This window comes from Aphelocoma coerulescens, chromosome 7, assembly GCF_041296385.1.
Source record: "Aphelocoma coerulescens isolate FSJ_1873_10779 chromosome 7, UR_Acoe_1.0, whole genome shotgun sequence".
NCBI classification, from domain to species: domain Eukaryota; kingdom Metazoa; phylum Chordata; class Aves; order Passeriformes; family Corvidae; genus Aphelocoma; species Aphelocoma coerulescens.
The window spans coordinates 4,002,551-4,024,653 of NC_091021.1; the positions used below are offsets into that span (position 1 = coordinate 4,002,551).

The following is a 22,103-nucleotide window of genomic DNA, read 5'->3' on the forward strand; positions in this document are numbered from 1 at the left end:
CTTCCGAGGGTCCCAACAACCTTTCATTGTTCCCCTCCATCTGGTCTTCTTGGTGCTGAGGGTCCCCTGCAGCCCTGCTGCCAAAAAGTATAGAATTCAGTGGATTAATATATGTTTGGGCCAGGTGAGAACACCCACATGCCTTCCCTGGGGAGGGAAAGTTTGACACTGTCCCTTGCAACACTTTGGATCTGCTGCATCATGTTGCAGTGCTCTGGTGCAGGGTCTGGGGACCCCTTTGGGGGGGCCTTTGAGGGGCCATGTCACCCCCTCTGCTGTCCTTCACACGGATATGGCTTTTCCCGGGGTGAAGGGGCCCCACAGCTGAACTGATCCGCACAGTGGAGGATGGGCGTTCACTGCCTCTCACCAGAGGCTTTTTCACTGCACACCCAAAGCCTCTCTCCCCCCACCCTTTGGTGGAGGGTCTGTGTGAGCCTGGCAGCTGACAGCCCTGGGGCTGTGGTCTTCACTCCGAAGGTGCTAAGCTTGATCCCTCTGTGAATGTATTCTTCTCCCAAAGCCTAGAGCTGAGTCACTTTATCTTATGTACGTGCAGTCCAGCACCCCATTCAGGGGTTTGGTGGTTTTCTCTCCAGCTTTTATATAGTTTTGCTATAATAGGCAAAAGTCTGTAATGAAGATGTTTAAGCCATAAATTCTAACGTTTCAGTCTCTGACACCAGCGGCCTCAGTTCACCTCAGATTTCACGTTGTTCTTCCTGAACTTCACAGGGATGGAGACTGCATGGGTACAGCTTTCCCTCTGCTTGGTCCTTGTTAGAGCTGAAACATCCTGCAGCACTAAAATTGGGTGTTTGTGATTACTTGACAGGAGCAATCTCTCTACTGGTTTATTTCTGACACCATGTCATCAAAACTCTCCTGAAACAATATGCGCTCATGTGGGAACAGCAGCATGTTCCCAGTACATGGGCACACTTCTAGTCCTGACGTGCTGTGGGGTTTGTTCTGCCTTGTTACAAGGAAATACAAAGCAAGCAACCTGCCATTACAGAAATGGGGTGGCAGCAGAGAATATTAGTAACTGCTTCCTGTTGGTAGGATTTTTCCAAGTAAGAAAGAATCCACATTTGGAAGGTCTTCAATTTTGCATGAAATACTGTGGAGGAGGGCTGTGAATGCTGCAGCAACAAAAGCCTAACTTCTTTCTTTGCTTTAATTCTAAAAGATAAAGCTCAGACATGGGGAATGAGCTATTACTAGAAGTAACAGAATAAACTGCGCACAGAAAAATTTTGGTAGGAACATTTTTCCAATAATAATGCTGCAGCCTTCAGAAGTGTCAAAAATTCTTTGTCCTGATTTACTTGAATTTGCCCAGAGAAAGCAGTTGGGGAAGGGACTGTTCAGATTGTTTTGCAGGTGTCAGTGTTATGCCAGCTCCATCTTCTAGATGGCCTTTCTGTGCGAACTGGCATGAATAGCTTGTTCCAGAGCAGAAAATTTCATGTTCAGTTATGCTGAACAGTTACTGGTTTTTCTCCAGGAAAATGCATTCATGAACCATTAAGTTGATGCTTACTTTATGTAGCCCTTTTGATTCTAAAAAAACCCCAAGACCTAGAAATCAAAAGCTCTGTTCCAAGCAGAGTGTATTGAAAACAGTCCATGTGTTCACACTGCCTGTGTCCCCGGGTGTGGCATTGGGCAGTCCTGCAGCAGAGACCACTTCCAGAAGGAACGCAGAGACCATCCAGCACGAAAGCAGCTTTGCTGAAAGTATCCCTAAAGGGCAGTTGGCATTTAACCTGATGGAGCTTCTTTCTCCTGAGTGGTGACTTGTGACCTCTCAAAGAGAAGGGTGAGTACCTTGAAAGGCAGAAATAACATGCCTGGAGGGCAAAGCTGAAGATGTAGGGCAGGATTTGCCAATGCTGTAAGTAAGCACAGCTCCTTGGGCTGGAGTGCCATGCTAAGTCCTCAGCACTGATAAAGTAAGGGCACTCACGTGCTACTGGTTTCAGAGGTGCTCTGATTTAAGCCGCACGTTGCTGGCCTCCAGTGGGCCAGGTGTAGCCCAACCCTAGTGAGCTGCCAAAGCTGGCTCCACAGCCCTGCTACCTGGTGATAACCCTTGGCAAGTGTGGGGAAAGGTGAAGGGTAGGGCTGCCCTGGGAGTGTTGCACCACCTGAGGAATCCCTGTGAAACAGGCATCTGGTGTGAGATAACAACCTAACCTCCGTGGACAGTCCTGGCAGGCACAAGTGTTTAAGGGCACCCTAGACACAGAGCAGAAGGTCTTAAAATAGCTCCCTCGGCCTTGCGAGCCAAAGTTCATTGCTCCCCAGCCTCATGGTGACAAGACCACAAAGCGTCACCTGTAACTGAAGTGCAAAGGCAGACTGAGGTTTGGAGAAAGTTGGTCTGTTACTGATACTTAATGACCTCTTTCCAATGCTTGGGGCATTTGGGGAATGAGTAAGGCATGGGCCCTTTGTTGTTTGGTTTTTTTTAAACTTCCTTTTACATTGGAAAGTGTCACTTTTGATTCTGGGTGTAATTACTGGGAGAAACTTAAAAACACCATGACCCCTCAGAGGAAAAGAAACCTCAATCAGAATCAGCAATATCCACAGAGGAAATTGAGAATGCAGTATCATGTCTTCCAAGTGGCAAAGCATTGAGACCAGATGGCTTCAACTCAAGTTTTGCAAGTACTCACAAGAACATCTGGTTCCTTGAATGCATCAGCTGTTTCACCTCTTTCTGAGCTGCAGTAAGTTACTCGTTTCTCGTGTTGCCACCTCTTACACAGAGTCCTAACGAAAGGCTAAAATCAGTGTGCAATCCATAACTACTTATGCCTGTGACTCGTCAAGAAATTGCATCTTACAAGTAACAATCAGCTTTATTTCCTTCAGTCAGTGATAACATCAGGAAAACGCTGTACCTCAGCTGTTGGGAAAACTTTCCAAGAGCCTTGCTTTGATGAGATTTGTCCCTGGCTATACACTGTCCCCACCCTCTCCCCCCTCCCCCCCCCCCCATATTCATGACACTGCTGACTTTTCAGGGGGCTATTTTAATTGCTTTGGAATATAAAATTCAATCTGAATTTTAAGAGGGAGATGGGAAATCCTGTGTGGAAGCTACTTTTTGTAGATTTTGAATGTTTTCTCATGATCTCTGCCTTATTTCACTGTTCATCATTGTGTATTATGCAATGAAAAGAATGCTGAGAGAGCTGGTGGTACTAGAAATTGCCTTGGATTGGTTCTTATCACCAAATGCCTTTCCTTTGTGGCCTTTGCACTAGAAATATCATGAGCAGATTGCTGCCAGTTTTGGTTTCTGGCCTAGAAACCTCACGGCTGTGCCAAAACCAGTATTAAGCAAAAAGCCTAGGAGTGTCATATACTGTAGTTGTAGCTCTCCTGTTTTAAATGTGCTGTCTCGGGTGGTAATGGGATGGATTGCAGATCGCCCTGGGCTGAAGTGAGAACACACTCATTTTGCAAAAGGAGTGTATATACAAGGGAGAAGGAAAAAATGGGATGTTTTATGGGGTTTTTATTACCTAAAAACCTGCAGTCATAAATAATGGGTATGGTATTTGATCCAGCAGTCTGTAGGAAGTAGGAATCAAGGTGAGCTTCATTCTGGAACTGCATCCTGTGGGTTTTCCCTGTCTGTGCTATAAAAATGCAGAGTATTTCAGAACTCTGAGTTCCCTGCATAAATACCATTTTCGCTGCCTCTTTCTGTTTTGATTGATGCGAGTTGCTCTTTCTGCTCATTGATATAAATGAACCAAAGAAAACTGTAACAATTGATTTGAAAGACTTCTAAGGTGTCATATTTGATTTACATATTTGATAGAAGGCATGGCCTTACATCCTTTGGACAATATACTTTTAGCAGAACTTACGACGTTTTGGGTTGTGGGGTTTTTTGAGCAGTGGTATTTACTCTTGGAATAAAGCAGAGCACAAAATTGTTCATACAGCCAGGAACTGATCCAACAATCTATGAAGGTAGCAACACTGGCATGTGTAAGTGCATTTCATCCAGTCCTTTTGTTACAGCAATAGTGACATCTTAAACTGGAGAGGTTTTGGCAGAAGCTCCCAAGCACTGGGTGTTTCTTTATTTTGTTGTTATTTCTCCATTTGTTTTTAATGACAACCTCTGGCACTCTGACAGATGCCTTCTGTTTGCTACTCCAGAGAGCAGGCATGGCCCCTGAGAGCTTGGCAAGACAAGAAAGGGGGTATGTGACAGGTGCTAGAGCAAAGGACATCATATCTGTACCGAGGTTATCTCTACAATATGAATCCCTTAGAGAAGTAAAGCTTTGGAAAAGACCCCTTGCCTGCCTTAACCAAAAATGGGCATTCAAACCCATGCCAGAGGCTGTTGTCCTAAATAAACTAGTGCTTGTCTTCTCATGTCATTTTCCATTCCCAACAACTTTTAAATTAGGTTCAATCTATTTATATTTTTCCCCCCCTTGCTTAGACTTTTTAGAGGAATGATTTTTCATTCTTCTCACACAGCTGAGTTGGAAATGGACTTTTGAAGGATGATGGTCCTGTCAGTGATGGAGAAATATGGAGTGTCAGAGTATGATGAAATATCTTCCAGTTACTCTGGCTTTCTCTGTGGGAAGCTGGCTAACAGCCAATTGCAGTAAGCCCTGGAATATTCCCTAATGAGTGAAAGCTCCCACCCCTGAGAAGAGGCACCAGGGTAGCACATCAGCAGGTGTGGCTTAAAATCTGTCAGAAATGAAAATACTGTGTGCTTCTGTAGGATTGTGGGTGTGCAGAGTGGTCAGGAAAGAGAATTTGAATTCACTGAGAAGAGGGGACACTTTCCAGTAACCTCATTTTGAAATCTAACCCCACCAGTGCATTCTCCATCTTCCCCAGATCTGAGCAGTTCTGAAATTCTGGATTGCCAACTGATTGCCACTAAATAGTCAGCAACGGCTTTTAGGGAGAGGCAGCTGAAATTTTCTGTAAGTTTTGTGTCCCATAAACTTGCAAACTCTCTGGGATTGATCATCTGGCATTTCAACTGCTGTGTGTATACAGAGATGAAATGCCTATAAAAGGAGCCGCATTTTAGTAAAGTGAAACAAACTGAAATCCAAAGAAACCAACTCTTTTGTGGTATAATAACATTCCACCTAGGCCCTTTCTAGGTTTTTCTCCTTGATTATAGGTGTTAGCTGCTTCATTAATTTAATTGTATCAATCAAGTACTTTTCCAGTTCCTAATTGCCATGCTGGGAGCTGATAACTGAGTTATCTTGGCTAAGAAACTGTTCAGGAATGACAGTTATTTGGGTATTAATTAAAATTTTTCTAAAGGCCTTGATTATTTTAAAATTCACATGAGTCTTGTATTTTTATTTGCCTTTTGGAGCATTTGATTGGCCTTTAATGGGTCACTTCATTTTGTACTAGTAAGTAATATATTAATAATATATGTGAGCACTGATTTTCAGCAAATAAGAAGTTCAGTAGTGATAGAAATATTTTCAAGTTACCCAGGATTATTTTATATTTGTTTCAAGTGAAAATATTTTAAAGAGCAATTCAGTCAAATTAACACAACAGGTATTTCTGCAGAAGGTGATGATAAAACTGTTGCAGTAGAGTTAAATCTGGTTGTTATTTGAAGGGTGTGGTGGCTGCTTGTGGTGCTCATGGCATTAGTTATTGGTCCTTGGTGGAAACTCTCATCGGCCAAAGTAAGAGAGACATTTCAGGTCATCCACATGGATTTTTCTGGTTTTAAGTGATACACAAGGAACTCACATGTGCAAACAATCACAGCAAATACATGAAAACATTTGAGAGCAACAGCAAAACATGTTTGTAGTCTTTGAGAAATCTCACTTGCCTGGAGAGTGAAGAAACTCAAAGCCTAGAGTTAATTTTTCACTACAAGTTTCACCCCTTACATATTACACCTATTTGGCACCACCAAAAGCCACACTCAGGCCAAAATATTGACTGTAATAATTTGCATAATTAGGCCAGGCTTTGGTTGTTAGTACAGTACCATGTAAAAAGACTGGATGTGTTTTATTTAGAAGGATGCTGACACATATACAGGGTTTTCTAGCATTCATCAGTCCAAAGCACAAGGTTAATTACACAATGTATCAACAAACAAACAGAAACTTCTCAAGTCAGCACATCTTTCTGCAAATCCAGAACCAAAAGTTAGACTCTTCTCTCTTTAATTGTATTTTGCAAGCAGTGAGAGAGAAGCACAGAAGTTCATGTTAACATCCCATCCAGTTTCTGCCACGCCTCCTCTCTGACCCAACAGGCTCTTCACAAGAGCCAGGCACTGTAATCACCCTGAGTAAAGCTCAGCATAACCCTCAGCCAGGGGAAGCACATGAAAAGCTCTCAGGGCAGGTCTGCTTTTTAGTTCAATGTCTTGTTTGCTCAGGCAAAGAGTATTGGATATTTAATGAAAAGTTAAAAATTACTGGAAAAAGTTTTGAGGGAAAGAACAGCATGCTTTTTGTATCCCTTATTTATAGAGCCCTATCTACTCTCCAGCTTCTCTGCATCCAGGATACTTCATTGAAATAATTTCTGAGCTAGGTATTACTGCAGGAATAATAATAATAATAATAATAATAATAATAATAATAATAATAATAATAATAATAGTGTAGTGCACCTCAGAGGGAAAAGAAAATCATCTTGAAGTTGCCTGTATGGAACATAGTTCTGTATTTTGTGGGATAATGGCACATGCTGCTGATAAGGAAAACTTCCCTCCATCAGTGGGATGTGGGTTTATCATTTTCTGATAGGCACAGTGGTTGTGTATCTGTGTTCATGGCTGATTGATAGCCTATATAAAAGCTGTACCAAGGGAAATGCTTTTGCCTATGGTGGCTTCTTCTTTATTGGATTTTTAAGATACAAATTTAATAAATCTCAGTTTTAATTAACAAAGTAAATATAAAACTGAGTTATGGGTTTAAAGGTAAAATGTGCAGGAACCCCATGACTGCACAGAAGATCAGATTTTTTTTCAGCCTTGAGACGTATTTAGTCTTCTGTTTGTTCTTGTTGGGCAGAAACATTTCATATGCTAGGAAAGGTTAATTGTTTCTGAAGAGAAATCAAAATCACTGAAGAAAAAAATCCTTAATTTTTAATTATAAGTGGTTGTTTATTATCATAAGGTTGTTCTCCTGTGTATTTGATGTGTGGCCATATTCTTCTTCTTTCTTATTGTAAAAGAGTGCAATGGGGTTTTATGGGGCTTTTTTTCTTAACTGAGATTTCTTTAGATCCCTCTGAGTCCCTAATATGCATCTGGCAGATTTAATTTTAATTTACAGTGAGGGTGCTACTGCGGCCTGCTGGCACTGCTGTGCTCAGGAGAAGCAGCTGGTGTCTGGTGCTTGCATTCCACTGCTGAACCAGCTATAATCTCTGTGTCAGAGTTAGGCAACTAAACTCAAAGTTCAGGTTCAAAACTGCTTGGACTTAAAGCACCTCTTCCATAACTCAGGAGCAGGTGCAGAAGAGCAACTGCAAGAGAGGTGTCAGCACCTGTGGCACGGTCTGTTGGATCCTGGCAATGCTGCCAGGGCACTTTTAGACTTGCCCAGAGATAATATTTCACATCCCAGACTGGTGAAAGTGTGAATCCAGAGATCTCAGAGTAGCTTCTGGAGCCCTGGGCACTTTGTCCCTCTTGTGCCAAGTGCTGGCATGCAGTCAAGGCCATTTTCTCCTTTGTTCACATTAAGGGAAGGGGCAAGGCTGGAGCTGGCTTGGGCTGAGCTGACACTCCTGCCAGTGGAAGGGCTTGGGCAGGGAGAGGAGCCTGAGCTGAGCTTGCTTATCCAAATTCTTGCTTTCACTCAATTCTTCTTCCCCAGTGAACCAGCCTACCCCTTCCCAGAGAGTTTGACACAAGGTAAAGTCACAGGAGAGATGTATACCATGGGAGATGATGCTTTTCTGCTCTTGCACGTGCTCAGCTGGGGCCCTGCTTTGGTTGTGACCTGTGCTAGGCCTGAGCACTGGGCCCCATCCCAATGAAAGTGCTGCTTTTCTAACCTTGGGAAAGGCCGAGGAGGAATAGTGCTTCTTATTTGCAAAAATTCCTCAGCAGTCCTAAGCTCCCCTGGAAGTACCTGGCAGCTTTTGGGTGAAAAATAGCTAAACATCTAAAAACTGCAGACCAGAGCTGGCAACACACAGGCACCCTGTGCAGTGCCCCAGTGGGAGTTTTGCTGAACCATTGAGGGGTATTAAGCTAGAAGGGTTAGAAGGGTTAGCTTTGCTTTCAAAAAAAAAGTGTCTTACAAATGCCCAAACTTGTAATTAAGTCCATAATTACCAGGATGGGTTTTAAGTGGACGTTGGTCCAATTCATGTGAGAGTATGAGCTCTTTCCAAAATGCACATGTACCAGCACCATCGTTTCCAGAGATCACTCAGACAAAATGAGGAGACAGCTTTTAAGAAGGTGTGAGGAGGGTGGTTTGGTAGCCTTTTTATTTTCTTCTCCTGTCACTGTGTTCATGGAATTGATTATTTTCTCTGAGCACCCACCGAGGTGCTCAGTGTGTGTGGACTGTGTCTGGGAGACTGGCTGGTAAATCTGACAGGCTTTTTATTATCTTTATTTTCATTTAAACATTGGCATCACTTCTCATTGCTTTCTATTGGCTGTAATTAAAGATCCTGTAGAATTAAGAAGCATTAAATTCCTTGAGATTTCAGCCTTGGGAATTTGCCCAGAGGCACACAGCTTACAGGCCTTCACCAAGCTTCGATTTCCTGGAGTCTCCTCCCCCTCCCCTGCTTTATCCAAGCCTTTGTAAAAAGGAACCATCTTTTCAGTTTTTCTAATTAATTGCTCTTGCCAGCCAACAGATGTTTTGTAGCCTTTGAAGACCAGGCATAGTCAGGTTTATAACTTCTGTAGCCTTACACTGCCTATGCAATTTGAACAAGGACACCTGAAGCTCAAGAGAAAGACAGATTATTAAAGACAGATAAAGAGTTACTATAATTGAAGAACACCATCCCTCCCTGTATTGGATTGGATGAATATTCCCATCCCTTTACCAACATTTTTTAAAGTTCTGGGCATGGTGCTCCATGGTCTCAGAATGAATTTATCATTCAGGAGATCTAGGAGAATTATTTATTTGTTTATAATTTTTGATCTTAAAAGCCGTGGTAAGAGAAGCCACAAAGGTAACCTTGGTCAGTGCAGGGGAAGAGATTCAGGTGTGAACCTGACTTAGCTGAGCCCTGAGGCTGGGAGATGAGTTGCTTTGGTTCCCCCTCAGTGACTCTGCTCACGCCCCCTGGGCTGTTCGACTGTTTGCACTCTCTTGTGTAGGGATATTTGGGAAGGCCTTTGGCAAAAAAATTACCAAGAATTGTTCTTATTGCTAAGGATAACAGTTAGTACAGCAGAATTGGTGGGTCAGGGCACTTGATCTTCCCTCCTGTTGTCTACATTATTAAAAATGATCTCACTGAAACAAACACCATCAATCAGTGCCAGCTGCAGTTTAGCAGGAGTGTAGACAAGGACAAACCACACATTTGCTGCCTGCAGAAAGAAGGTGTTTGGGCTGGTTTAACTGCAGTAAAACACTGGAAGCAAACTGACCCTTTTACCAGGAAGAATATATATTCTGCTATCAAATATGACCAGGAAGGCAACCCACACTCCTGGATGCAGAGCAGGAATGGGTCAGAAAATGCCACTACTGAGAGCTGAGTATGTCCTGTTAGCAGAGACATAGATCTCAGTTCAGTTTTACTTCCATGTCACAACAGGCCACAGCATCTCTCCTGATCTACTGCAGCATCACTGAGAGCAGTTTCGGTTCACTGCAATTGCTCTGCTGGGGGAAGAAAGGAGTGTCTTGGGAGAATGTTTGTAACTATCAAAATATTGATGGAAGGAAAGAAAGAAGAGGGTTTTCATTGTTGCTTTAAAAAAGACAGAACGGAGGGTGAGATGTTGCTAAAATTAGGATTGGTGGAAGATGAGAAGGGCTCCTATTTAAGAGCAGGCAGAAGAACTAGGGAACACCTGAGGAGAGTGATGGTGGTCTTAAAACAGTGAATGAACTCACCCTGAACTATCTCTTCTGCTTAGGACTTTGTCACCCATTGCTTTAGCTCCCTGTATCCAAAGGGGTTATTTTGGCATTAATTCACATGTGCTTATTTGCCTCACCTGAGTATCTGGTTCGAGGTTAATAGTTTAAAGAAAATTGGCCAGAATTCTGGATTTCTTTTACGTAGCAGCCCCATTTTAGTGGCTTCACTATTACGTTATGACAGATGCACAGAAAACGGCCATAATAAGGTTAAAAAGGTGTGGTCAAATATGACTATCCCAGAGAGCATGTGAGTTTGGGGTATGGAGAACTGTTACCAGGAACCAGTTACCTGTGTTACCACAGGGTCTGTGGCTCAGCAGCATGGACAGGCTCCCTAACACCCCATCAGATCTGAAACCTGTTTGAAATGTGCATTCATAAGCAAGAAGCAGGACTGACAGTGACCTCTTAGCAATTATAGCAGTTAAAGGGGAAAAAATAGGAGTTGGGCTAGTAGAGGCTCAGACCTTCTCAAAGGCATGAACTTAAAAAGAAGGCCTTACTGATTACTGTGATTAACATGCATGTTCCTCAGTTTACAGCCTTCTTTTGGTTATCTGGCTGTTCCCAGACTCAGCAGTGGGAGGACAGGTGCAATCCAAGGTCTTACAAATTGTAGGAGCCAAGGAAGAAGAGTCCCTCCACAGTCGTCTGTGCAGGAGGAGGATTTTCATGTCATTTGTCCAGTTTCAGCACAGGAGAGCCAGGGAAATGCAGCGGCACTTCCTACCTCCGACAAATTTCAATTAAAATTCCTCTTTGAAGAGTTGGCATTGTATCTCAGGAGAGGTTAACAGCGTGGCATAGAAATGTGAGAGCATACTTGAACAGATCCCATCCAGAAATTTTAAGCTCAGCAGACATAGACTCCCCTTTCGAGCCCAGAGAAAAGATTAGTTGGGTTATGCAATTGCTGGAGCTGGCATAAAACCAGCTGCATGCCAATTACCAGCCCGAATGCAAATACTTGTACTAAAACTCAGGATGCAGCTGGACGTGGGTTTGGGCACCCTTCCAGGATTATTCCAAGCCACATTATGACAGTTTTGAAAGAGAAGGGCTCTATGGAGCCAGTAATTTTTTACAGCCTTTCAGAAAATGGAGTAAAGTACCACTACATCCAGATCTTGACTATTTTTTTCAGAGAGAAGGAATTTTTGCATGTTGATGCCAATCAGGATGTACTTGAGGCACTTGCACTGATGACAGAAGGCCATCAGTCTGTTTGCCAAGTTTAAGGCCTGAGTGCCAGATGTGCTTGGGATAGAAAGCAGCCTGCTTGGTTTGTCAGGGGCTGTATGAAAAGAGTTGGAAAATACACCACCAGATAATGCCAGAGCTGAAGCTCCTGGGGGGACTGCAGGGAAGTCCTGCTGCATTCAGATGCCCCTGGCCCTGCTGAGGTTTCTTTTCCTACTGCTGCTTGACTTCCCTGTGGAAGGCAGGCCTGGATGCAGTAGCAATGCCAGACAAACTGCCATGCAGCATTTAGTCTCATAGAAAGAGCTGATGCCAGGAGAACAGGGACATGGCAGTCTCACAGTTACATATCTCAGCTGATGGAAGGGATAAACTGAGAGCTGCCACCAGCATGCATGAAACATTACACGATCATTTGATCAAATTATTATATAGCATATGTCCTGACAAGGAGAGGCTTTTAAAATGCTTGGGTCTGTCTTGGCAACAGGAAAGTGAATCAGTCAAAGAATGCAGCCTCATCCTGGCTGAAGAAATGAGATGAATATCCTGTGAGGAGAAAGCTTTGTGAAAACTTCAGGGGAAAAAATAAAAGCAAGTTCTCTCAGTGCCATTTCTCAAATTTGGCACACAGAGATGATGTGAAATGTAAGATAGTCTTCAGAAGAAAGGTGGTTTCTTTATGAGTTCTGTTTGGCTCAATGGACCTTGTAGCTATTACATGAACCCAAACACCAGTTTCCACTTTCTCTGTCCTGGAATAGGACTCTCTCTCCACTGCTTCCCCATATTTCTTCAGATGCCCTTGAATGTTATCTGCCTGCCCTTGACATCAGGGAAGGCAGGAGGTGGGGTGAGCCCGTGTTGGAGCAGAGGGACAGTAAGGTTTAGGTTCCTGTGTTTTACACCAGAACTCTGAGTGGCAGAACAGCTGGTCAGAGGTGGAGGAGGATGGCTGAAGGATGCCTCTGCAGTCTTACTCCCTGGAAACCTTGACTGGTGGCTCACTGAAGAGTTTGTGGAGGAATCTGCAGCTGGTGGAAATCACCTGGAGGCACTAGGAAGCTTTGCTGGCAGTAACTCAGGTTGTTGTAGGGCTGGCAAGTAAACACACTGCCCCTCAGGAGCAGGAGCCCCTCACCTGGAGAAACATTTCAATCGCAGCAAAAGCCCTGGAGAAGTTACGAGGAAAAATGAATGTGAAACAATGGTGGTGAGTCAGGAAGGGCGGCTTGGTTGTGTGTCAGCTGATCAGTGTGACACTATAGGGCATAGGTAGCATTTCAGGAGGGCACACAAAGTGACACCAAGGTCTGCTCAGCCTTCACTGAACAAATCTGGAGGATGCCTGATGCAGAAAACAAGGGTCGTGTTGTGAAAGACACAGGCAAGGCAAGCGCTGATACAGCTGCTTTGGGTCATTACACCAGATTATGTCCAATAGGATGCTCACTGTTAAAGATAACCAGACAGCAGAAAAAATTCCAGTACTGGGGTATCCGTCAGAGCCTCCAGGCTTTCTGGAGCCTGCTGGGACACCAAGGAGACTGCCCTGTTGGTGCACCCGCTGAACAACACATCACCACTCCTTCTGCTCCTTTTGTGAACAGGGCAGAGGAAAGATGATTTGGTTTGAATTCAGAAGGTTTTAGTCATGCTTGAATACTCAGATGTCCACAGCTGGATGTCCTGGCTGAAATCCATACTCAGAGGTGTGTTTTTTGGAACAACTGGAAGGTAAGCATTGCCCAGGAGTGGTGTGTCATCAAAGGACTCTGAAGAGGCACACACCAGTAGCCTGCAGAACCAGCTCAACTCATCATGAGTGTGCTCCTGTAACTGGGACACAGGTACCCCCATCAGGGAGGTCTGGGACACCTGAGGATCAAGTCATGGTTGCTGTGAATGAAATGAGTGCTCATTCCTGGCTGTTGGCATATTGCTGCTCTTACTGAGCTCAAGAGTGTCTTCTGGGGTGAGCCAGCGATGTGTCACTCTCTTCCTAGACAGTAATTTGAAACTCATCACTGATTCACTGCAGTGACTTAAATGAATACAATTTTCTTTTTGCTACCAAAAATCAGAAGATTGAAGGGCAGTAGTTTTTTCATTCATCTTAGTCCAGATGTCCCCTTTGCACGAAATGGGGGACAGTGACAGTGACATAGGTTCTGTATTTCAAATACTGGAGCATTTCTTTACACATGCACGTGACGTGCTTTTTAAATATCTTCCAGGTGGGCGTTTTGTATCATCAAATGCTTACCCGTAGATAAAAGTTTAAAATTAAGTATACTTTTATAAAAATTGAGAGAATGGATTGCTAATGGAGTGTTGTGAGTACTATGGTAGTAGATGATTAATAATTGTAGAAGGACAAAATAATTTGGTTTGGAAGGAGTATCTGGAGGTCATCTGGTCCAATCTTCTGCTAAGATCAAGGTAACTTCACACAAAGATCAGGTTGTGCATTGCTTATTAGAATCTCTAGAGATGGAGATAGCACCAATTCTCTTTCTGGGAACAATATTTTTCTGATCTCTAATCAGAGTTTCCCATGTTGCAGCTGGTGCCTGTTGCCTCTCGTCCTTGGGCACTTCTGAGAAGAGTCTGTGTTCCTCTATAGTCTTCCTTTAGGTAGAGACAGGCTGCAATTAGAGGTGCCCCCTCCCCAGTCATCATTTCTTTAGGCTTGTTCTGCCTCTTACCTTGACTTGGAGAAACACACAGGAAGCCCCTTGGATTGTTCCAGTTGTAAGGTTTATATCTGTTAACGTACCTGTCAACCCCATGAATTATATTGAGTAAACAGTAACTCAAGGCACTTGGCTTCTAACACCAGGTTCAGAATTTGACTGGACAAAGGGAGGCAATTAGCATCTCATCCTGAAAATTAATATCCCTGTAACAGAGCCAATATATTACAGGAAAGCTCCTCACCTGCAAAGTCAACAGGGTCAAACAGCTTTTCAAAAGCTTATGATGGGAAAAGAATGAGGTGGGTAAAGCTGTAAACTGGTAGTGCTGTTCCTGCAAAAGAAATGGCAGAGCTGGGGCTGGTCAGACACTGTTATGTCTGCCTGGTTAACATCAAGGACATGTAATGCTGATGGCAGGAGTGTGGTTAACAAAAGTAACCTTGATTTGAATCTCCCTCATCAAAGCAGAGTAATTATTACAGAGCAGAAAGCCTCCACCAGAGTGGAGGGGAAGGGAATGATTTAAATGTAAACCTGGGACTGGGTACTTCAGAGAATAAAGATCCAGGTGGGCAGAAGCTGCTGTGGTCATTGGAAGGTGGTTTAAATGGAGAAACCACTCAGATCAGTGAATCTAGCAGGATTATAGACAGAGACCATTTCCTTTAGCACAAGCCAAGTGTATTGAGTAAAAAAGCCAATTACTCTTCAGAGCAGGACTGTTTCTGATAAGCAGAAGTACATCTTAAACTGAGTTCACACCCAAGTGTTTTCTTCCATTTGGATGGGTGGAGGGGTTTCATGTTACTCGTTGGATTCAGCTGTTGCTACTTCTGTAGTATTTTGGGTCACTTTGTCCATGCACAGAACCCTCTGGGCCATGTGTCTGCATCTTGTGCCCAGTGGCCTCAGGGGTGCAGGGTGAAATGGCATCCAGTAGCCTGATGCAGACTTGCACACACGTACAGGCACATCCCAAAGAAAAAGGTGATCATGGAACAAACCTTGTAACTCTAGGGTGTTCATCCCAAAGGGCTGGATATTTTGCAGCATTTTTTCCTTTTACAGAGTTAACCTGGTAAATGATTTGGTGTCTTATTTAATATGGCTGTGAGAAGGAAGAATTCAAGGCATGCACAGACAGAGGAATATCCAAGTACAAATGTGTCCTCTGGCTGAACCTGTTCATGAAACAGATATTGGGGAGATGGCTAAAAAAGAGTGGCCCAGAGGCTGTTGTCCTCTAATGAAGTAGCTGAATGATTGCAAGAACCCTGTGAGCCTCTCTTCACACATTTCTGTGGTGAGAAGAGTACTCCATCCAACTCAGTGAAAGGTAATCAAATGATACATTTTTACTTAAGCAGCAAAAGAAGTGGCTAGAATTAGAAGATTTATGCTCAGGTTCTACAACCCAGTGTTTGTAGTTATTGAGCAGTTGGAAGTACAAACCCACAGGCTGCACATAACACTGATTGCTTTTGATAGAAAAAAAGAATATCTTGCTGTTACCATCAAGCCTTGAAACTGACTTCCAGCTAATGACCCAAACAAACTGTACTTGAAATTGTGTAATTGAGATCGAAGGCTGTCTGGGGCTTCTAGTTGGGACACAGATTCCACATCCATGAGCTTTTGAGCGTGGTCATTGAGCTGAAATGGAGAAGGTTAAAACTCTCATTTTCATTACCAAACTCCCCCCATCTCCCAATACAAATGTGACATTTCAATTTTGCACAGTCCAACTCTTCTTAAATCATCTGTATAAAAACTTCAGATCTTGATTGATGATGGATGAGCTATTGTCTCCTAAAGCACCCAGTTCTCATTACCCTTTAAGACAGAGCTTATTAATGATGGACCTGAAGTGCTTTCCCAGTGGGTCATCAGCAGTGAACTGTGCTGAGGGATCAAAAGACTTGGTTTGGCATGAAATTTCCAGGCCAAAGCTGTTTTCAGATAATTCATTCAGCATCTTGGGTTAAATAGGAGAAGAGATCCCTGTCACTGGGGTGCTTATGGTGAAGATGCAGCACTGTCAACCTGCAAAGATTGACCTTGGAAATTTGGGTGTCGTCAACATGTGTTATATAATATATACATGCAAGATATACCTGTATGTGGTGTGGTGTAAAAGACAGCTGCTTCCTTCACAGCCAGTCAGCTTGAAAGGTGTGAGATATATTCTGGTTTGCTTTTGAAGTGGTTAGAGTGGACATGCCCCACAGTTTTTCCTAGTTAACTCCCTCCCCTTTCCCTGCCCCAGAGCTAGTTCTTTTTCCTCTCACCATGCCATCTTTGAGTTCATCATGCCAGCTGGTTTTGTATCACCAGAGAAGAGCTTTTAATTTGCAACCTTGAATAGCAATAGCTGTTTTATAACCAATTCTATAACAATTTTGGAAACAGATTCTAGAGCTAAATAGACGTTTACAACCCCCACTGCATATAAACATACATGAGTAACTTTCACTCCAGGATACATTACAGAATGAGAACATGTTTTGCCAATTTAACCCACATTAGAAATTGAATAGCAGACCATGAGGGATTACACTGTACACAAAAAAAAGTCAGCTCAATAAAATGCCCTTTTAACAGATGGAAGAAAAGTGGTTTCCCTTTCTGGTCTAAGCAGACACTGCCCTTGCAGAGCCAGGGCCCCTTTGCCTTATTTGCAAAATCGTATGCTTCAGGTGGCTGATAATGTGTTTTCAGTGACCCCAGTCAGACTCTGAGTACCTTTTTGGACTTGGCAGACTAAGTATGAACCGTGTGTGATGTACATGTCTGTGTTCCTGGCCCTTTAGTGTGAGATGCTTGTGTTTCTTGGTTGCCAGAGACCTGTATGTTTCCATTTCTCCTGTTAGTATTGTATGATAGGTTACCAAAGTCTGTGGGAATGATTCACTAGGCTAATGAAAGCAAGAAAATAGCAGCTATAACAACAGATAACACATTTCTGATTTAGCTTCCTGAGTAAATAACCATTTAAGAGAATTTTAATAATATGCAGATGTAAGTTCCCCACAATAATTTGACAGTAATAAGCAAAATAATCACAGAAGTCAGTGGCAAGGACACATGCTGATTTATTTTCATATAACTTTGGTTGCAGAATTATACTGCTTTTAGACCAGTAGAGTAGCTATAATAAGGAAGATGATAAGATTTGTCATTCTCTTCAGAATCAAGTGGCAAAAGCCCTTGGTGCTACTCCTTTGCTCAGGGCACGGGCTGCAGCCCTGGTGCCAAAATGTGGGATCGTGGTACTCTAAAGTGGGACACCTCCCAGAGAGATGTCCAAAGCTGTCTGGCACCTCTAGGAACTCTTATCCCAGAGAAAGCAAGGGGGTCTTGGGCTTCAAAATCCCCTTTTGTACCTTGATGTCCCTGAGCAGGGTGGAAGCCCAAGGATAGCACTTGCTGCTAGCGGAGTCATACTTGGACTAACAGTTTTCCAATGTCACAAAAAATTGTTTTAGAAGCCAAAAATACTCACCCTCAAATGGTATTTAAAATATGTTTTACTCTGAGCAGGTTTTGGGATTCTTTGTCTGGAACTGGCTTCTTTGTTCACAAAATTCACTCAGGGACTTGGCATTCTCTCTTCTGCTCCAGCATTGGAGTTTAGCAAAGAGGCACCTCAGGTGTTGCACACATGAGAAGAAACCTCTTTTTGCCTGGCTTCCATTGCTAGCTCACCTGCACAGGCAGAGATCCTGCCTTTCTCCTCCTGTTCATTGTTTAACTTTATCTCTCACTTTCAGGGCTGTAAATTAAAATGAGATGATGACTTTATGATGATGAGTTCATTATACAGCAGCTCTATTGTATATTGATTACAGTTGTGCTTCATTTGCTTAACATGTAACAGGGTTTATTAGCTCTTCCCAGGCATTGTTCTTGCTAAGAGAGGGCAAAGAAGTGCAAAATGCATTTTGAGTTTGTCAGTGAAGCCAATGCATCTGTGCTGATTTACACATGTTGAGGACTTGGTGTAAAGAAAAGTAGGATAGCAGGTTGGATTGGGAAGGTGGAGTGGAAATGAGTCTGGGACCCAGAGAGCAAGAAGAGTCCAATACAAGTGCTCTAAAGATTGTACTAAACTCTGAACTCTGTTTTACTTAATATCGACAAGAGCCCACCTTTGATATTACTCAGGTTTATTTGCACCTCAGCACGTCAGTAACCTGGAAACTTTAATTCTGTCACCAGTGAAAAATGGTGCAGTGCAAGGCAAATGAAGGTACTGTATCCCGTTTTTGGGAAAAAGCAGCAGAAACAGCACTTGCTATTCAGTGATAAGGCAAGTCAGAGCATTTTTTGTGGTTACTTTTAGTAAATCACTGTGGGAGGTGTTGGCTTCCCTGAAGTATAGCTTTCTGGTTACCTTTATGCTGAAAAAAAGTTCTTCTCCACAAACTGAGACTATTAAAATTACTTTTAGTTTGAGGTCCTGCTATACAAGAATGCATCGAAGTTCCTAGTAGGAAAGAAACTTGGATAGGTATTGTCATGAGAGGATGCTCTGAAACCCAGAAATTATGCTAGTTCAGTGTGCCAACTGAAAGAGGAACTATGTAGAATTGTGTGTGTGTTTAAGAAGCTATAAATGCAGATTTTACAGGTTTTTTAATTGTTTTTATGTTATCTTTAATCGAAATCTGGGCCATAATGGATTAATAATCCGGTGTAGCTGGGACAACACAGAGAAATCATCACTAATCATGATTTCGGGTGTTCTTCTTTGAAGTCCCCCTTTCTCCCCAGAACAAAATTGTTAACAGATGATGTATGTTTTTTTTCTGTGATCATAAGAATATCATAAAGACAGATCATTGCTATATGTCTAATCTGGACTATTTTTCTGTAGAAGATTATTATCACTGTTTTCATTTATAAGCCCCTTTTCAATGAAAAGCCAAGCTTATAAACCAGAGGTTTCTAAGAAACAGTAATACTGATTAATATGGCAGAAAGATGTATTTACAGATGATCCTTTATTTAATACATTCCTTGATTGGGGGCTGCCTCATTTACGTGCTGTGGCCTGTAAAGCCTGAAATTTAGAGAAGAAATAAAATGCAGTAATTGTTCCTTGGTGTGTGTAAATGTTTGCATTGCCACTACAGCTTTTAAAGGTCTTCCTGGCATATGAGGACTGTCAGACCACCTTAATCATTGCTGCTACCACAGTCAGGAATTACTCTCTGTGTCGCTGTGAGAAATGTGGCACTCTTGGCTCTATAGCAGCACTTAATGCCATTCTGAGGTGCCATTAGTAAGTGACCTTCATCATTCCTCTGCTGAGGCTTGAATCTCTGACACTGAGGGTTTTAGACTCATAGAACCTGTTAACTTCCATGAAAGTCACATGCATTTTCTCCTGCTTTGGAAATAAAAGAGACAGGTTAAGTAGAGGAATTGTGAATTTGAACAAGAGTTTAGAGGGTGAAAAAAAAATTTTTGCTCCAGAGGAAACCCTGGTGCTACAACCAACAACTGTAAGATCATTTTCTTGTTGAGACTTGATGAATCAAGTCTTCAGAGACAGGGCAACAAAGCATTATTTTTTTAAACAAACTGCTATAAATATGAAAATAAAAAGAGAACCCCACAAAACACACAAAAGCCCCACAACCTAAGAATCCCAAAATTTTCACCTGTTTAAAAACCATCTCCCTTTAACACAAAGCTTCCAGCAAGGCCTGTCAATAGGAGTCTTGGATCATAGTGTTTGAGATTTGGATCATTGCTATGGAGTAGTTGGGTGTTTTGGATGATGGTATTACAGCAGCACAGGCTGTAATTAACATCTTCTCCAGACCTCATGCTGATGGGCCCCTTCTTGTGTCTTGTGGGCTCAGCACAGCACAGTTCTTTATTACAGGTTTTAAGCATTTCTGCAAATTAATTAAATGCAGTATAGTGTGATTGATTGATTGTGTTCTTAAAGTCGGCTAAGTGTTGAAGGTTATTTTATCCACAAAATACAGAATTGTTCCATACTTGATCACACTGGAACAAAAGGTAAAAAACTGTGTGTCAGTCTTCATCAGGTTTCTTCTGCATGTGAATAAAGGGTTCCTGTTTACAAATACTGTGAGCAGCTTGTCCTCCAGTTTTCAGATTATTAAATCAGATTACAGTGAGAATTTTTTTTTTGCATTTAAATTTCATGCCCTCTCTCCAATACACATTTAGCAATAGATTTAATCAGCTGTCTGAAGTCTTACAAGTATTTATTCTCTTGTTCTTCTGCACAGAGATACTGAATGGAGGGGTGTATGTTGGCCAGAACAAATTTCTCTGCTTTGCAGACACCATTCACTGGCAAGACATCGTGCGTAACCCCTGGGCCTCCAACTTCACTCTGGTTCCAACGAATGGCAGCTCAGGATGTAAGTACTGCTTTTATTCTCAGCCTTGTCATCCCCTCAGCATGAAACAGGATAAATACGGCCACAAGTTTTCCCTGATCCTCTGTTACGGAGAATTATATTGGTAAATTTTCCTTTCATTGTTCCCTGCATTTTTCTAAGTTTGTCTACTGCTTGGAGGACCACTTAGTCTGTTCTCAAAAACAGTGTCTGTAGAGGGTATTTGTGAACATCATAGATTCTCTGAATTTTCTTTCATCTGCTTTCTCTCCTCTGCATTTTCTTTTTCTTCCTTATTGCTAAAGCCACTGTGGTGCTGTGGAAGCACAGACGTTCTCGTTTGCTTTGCATTTGTTCCTGCTGCTCAGGCTGGTCCTTGACTCACAATGGTCTGTCTCTGTCATCATAATTAGCTGCTGGAGTAATTATGGTACAAGCTTACGGATATTCTGACTTTAGACGAGAAGGGAACCTCAAAGAAATAGTTATCCTGTTGTCTTTTGTGTATATCCCTGAAGAGGGAGAGAGAATTTGCAGAGGATGGGGTGTTCTTCACAATATAACCAATAATTCTCTGTTTTTCTACTACATTCTCTTTATTTTAATGGTTTCCATTCCAAACTTGAAATATCTGTGTGCTTAGAGTTTCTCTATTTCCCTTCCCTAGAATTGTTCACCTTCAGTGAATCACTCTTAGGATTCTTGCAGCAATAACGAATTGTAGTGAATGGTGGTGACAGGGATACAGAGTGTTTAAGCAAAATATTCCATAATGGAGTAAAGTGCATTCAGCATGAATGCTGTGCTATTAAACAGTACCCTCAGGATGTACCAACATTGAAATTCCAAGACAGGCTGGGAAGAAGTTTGTATCAGGTGTCAAAGGTGGCACCACAGCAGATATGTTGTTCTGAGCATTCCAGATGTAGGGACATTCTGTATTGCTTTCTATATCTGAAGGTGTCCCTTGAGGATGTGTAAATGACTGATGGCCTCTCTAGCTTTCACTACAGCCAAGAAACAATTCATTTCTTCTGTTGTGTGTTGGGAACTCAGGGAAAAAAAAACCTCGAAACTCTGGGTAGGGACCATTTGATGAGTCCCTATAATTTCTAAGCAGCAACTTGTTTTTAACTAGGTGCTTTTTTCCGTGGTGTAATAGATTTTATAGAAGGCTGACTTGCTCATCTGCTCCCCTTAATACCAGAGAACAGGTACTTGAGATAAGGCTTTCTCCAGGAGCCTGCCAAGCTGCACTGCTCCTCGACGTCCCAGCTCCTGAGCTGAGCCTCATCACTTCTGCCTTCTGGCTGGAAATCTGACATAGTTGTAATGTAGCCAGCTCTCTTATTTGCATTTTTAAAACCCTCATCACTGCTGATGATCAGTTCTAGGCAGAACTGATGAAACCTTTGAAGGTGGGGGAATGCCTGTATGCTTTTATGAGTCATTACTTCAAGAAAAAGACTTGGTTCTTACTCTGTTTTGTTCTGTTATTGGGTTTTCTTTTAACCTTTCCCAGTTCTTCAAGACAAATGCTTCTGCTCTTTTAAAAAAGCAACCAGCATCAATACTATCTTTTTGAGCTAACAGAAGCTTTACTTGTGACTCCAGAGGAACTGTAACAAGATCCATTCTGAGTACTTCTAGAATCACACCCTGAAAGCAAAGAA

General features: G+C 42.4%; 1 protein-coding gene across 3 annotated transcripts in view; it reads left to right on the forward strand.

Moving 5' to 3' along the window:
- ERBB4 (erb-b2 receptor tyrosine kinase 4) overlaps positions 1–22,103 on the forward strand; it is a 574,516-nt gene that overhangs the window by 360,169 nt on the left and 192,244 nt on the right. For all 3 annotated transcript variants that reach the window (XM_069021790.1, XM_069021791.1, XM_069021792.1), the window contains exon 4: positions 20,317–20,451. In XM_069021790.1, the coding sequence (XP_068877891.1) occupies positions 20,317–20,451 (135 nt within the window). The remainder of the gene's footprint in view (positions 1–20,316; positions 20,452–22,103) is intronic.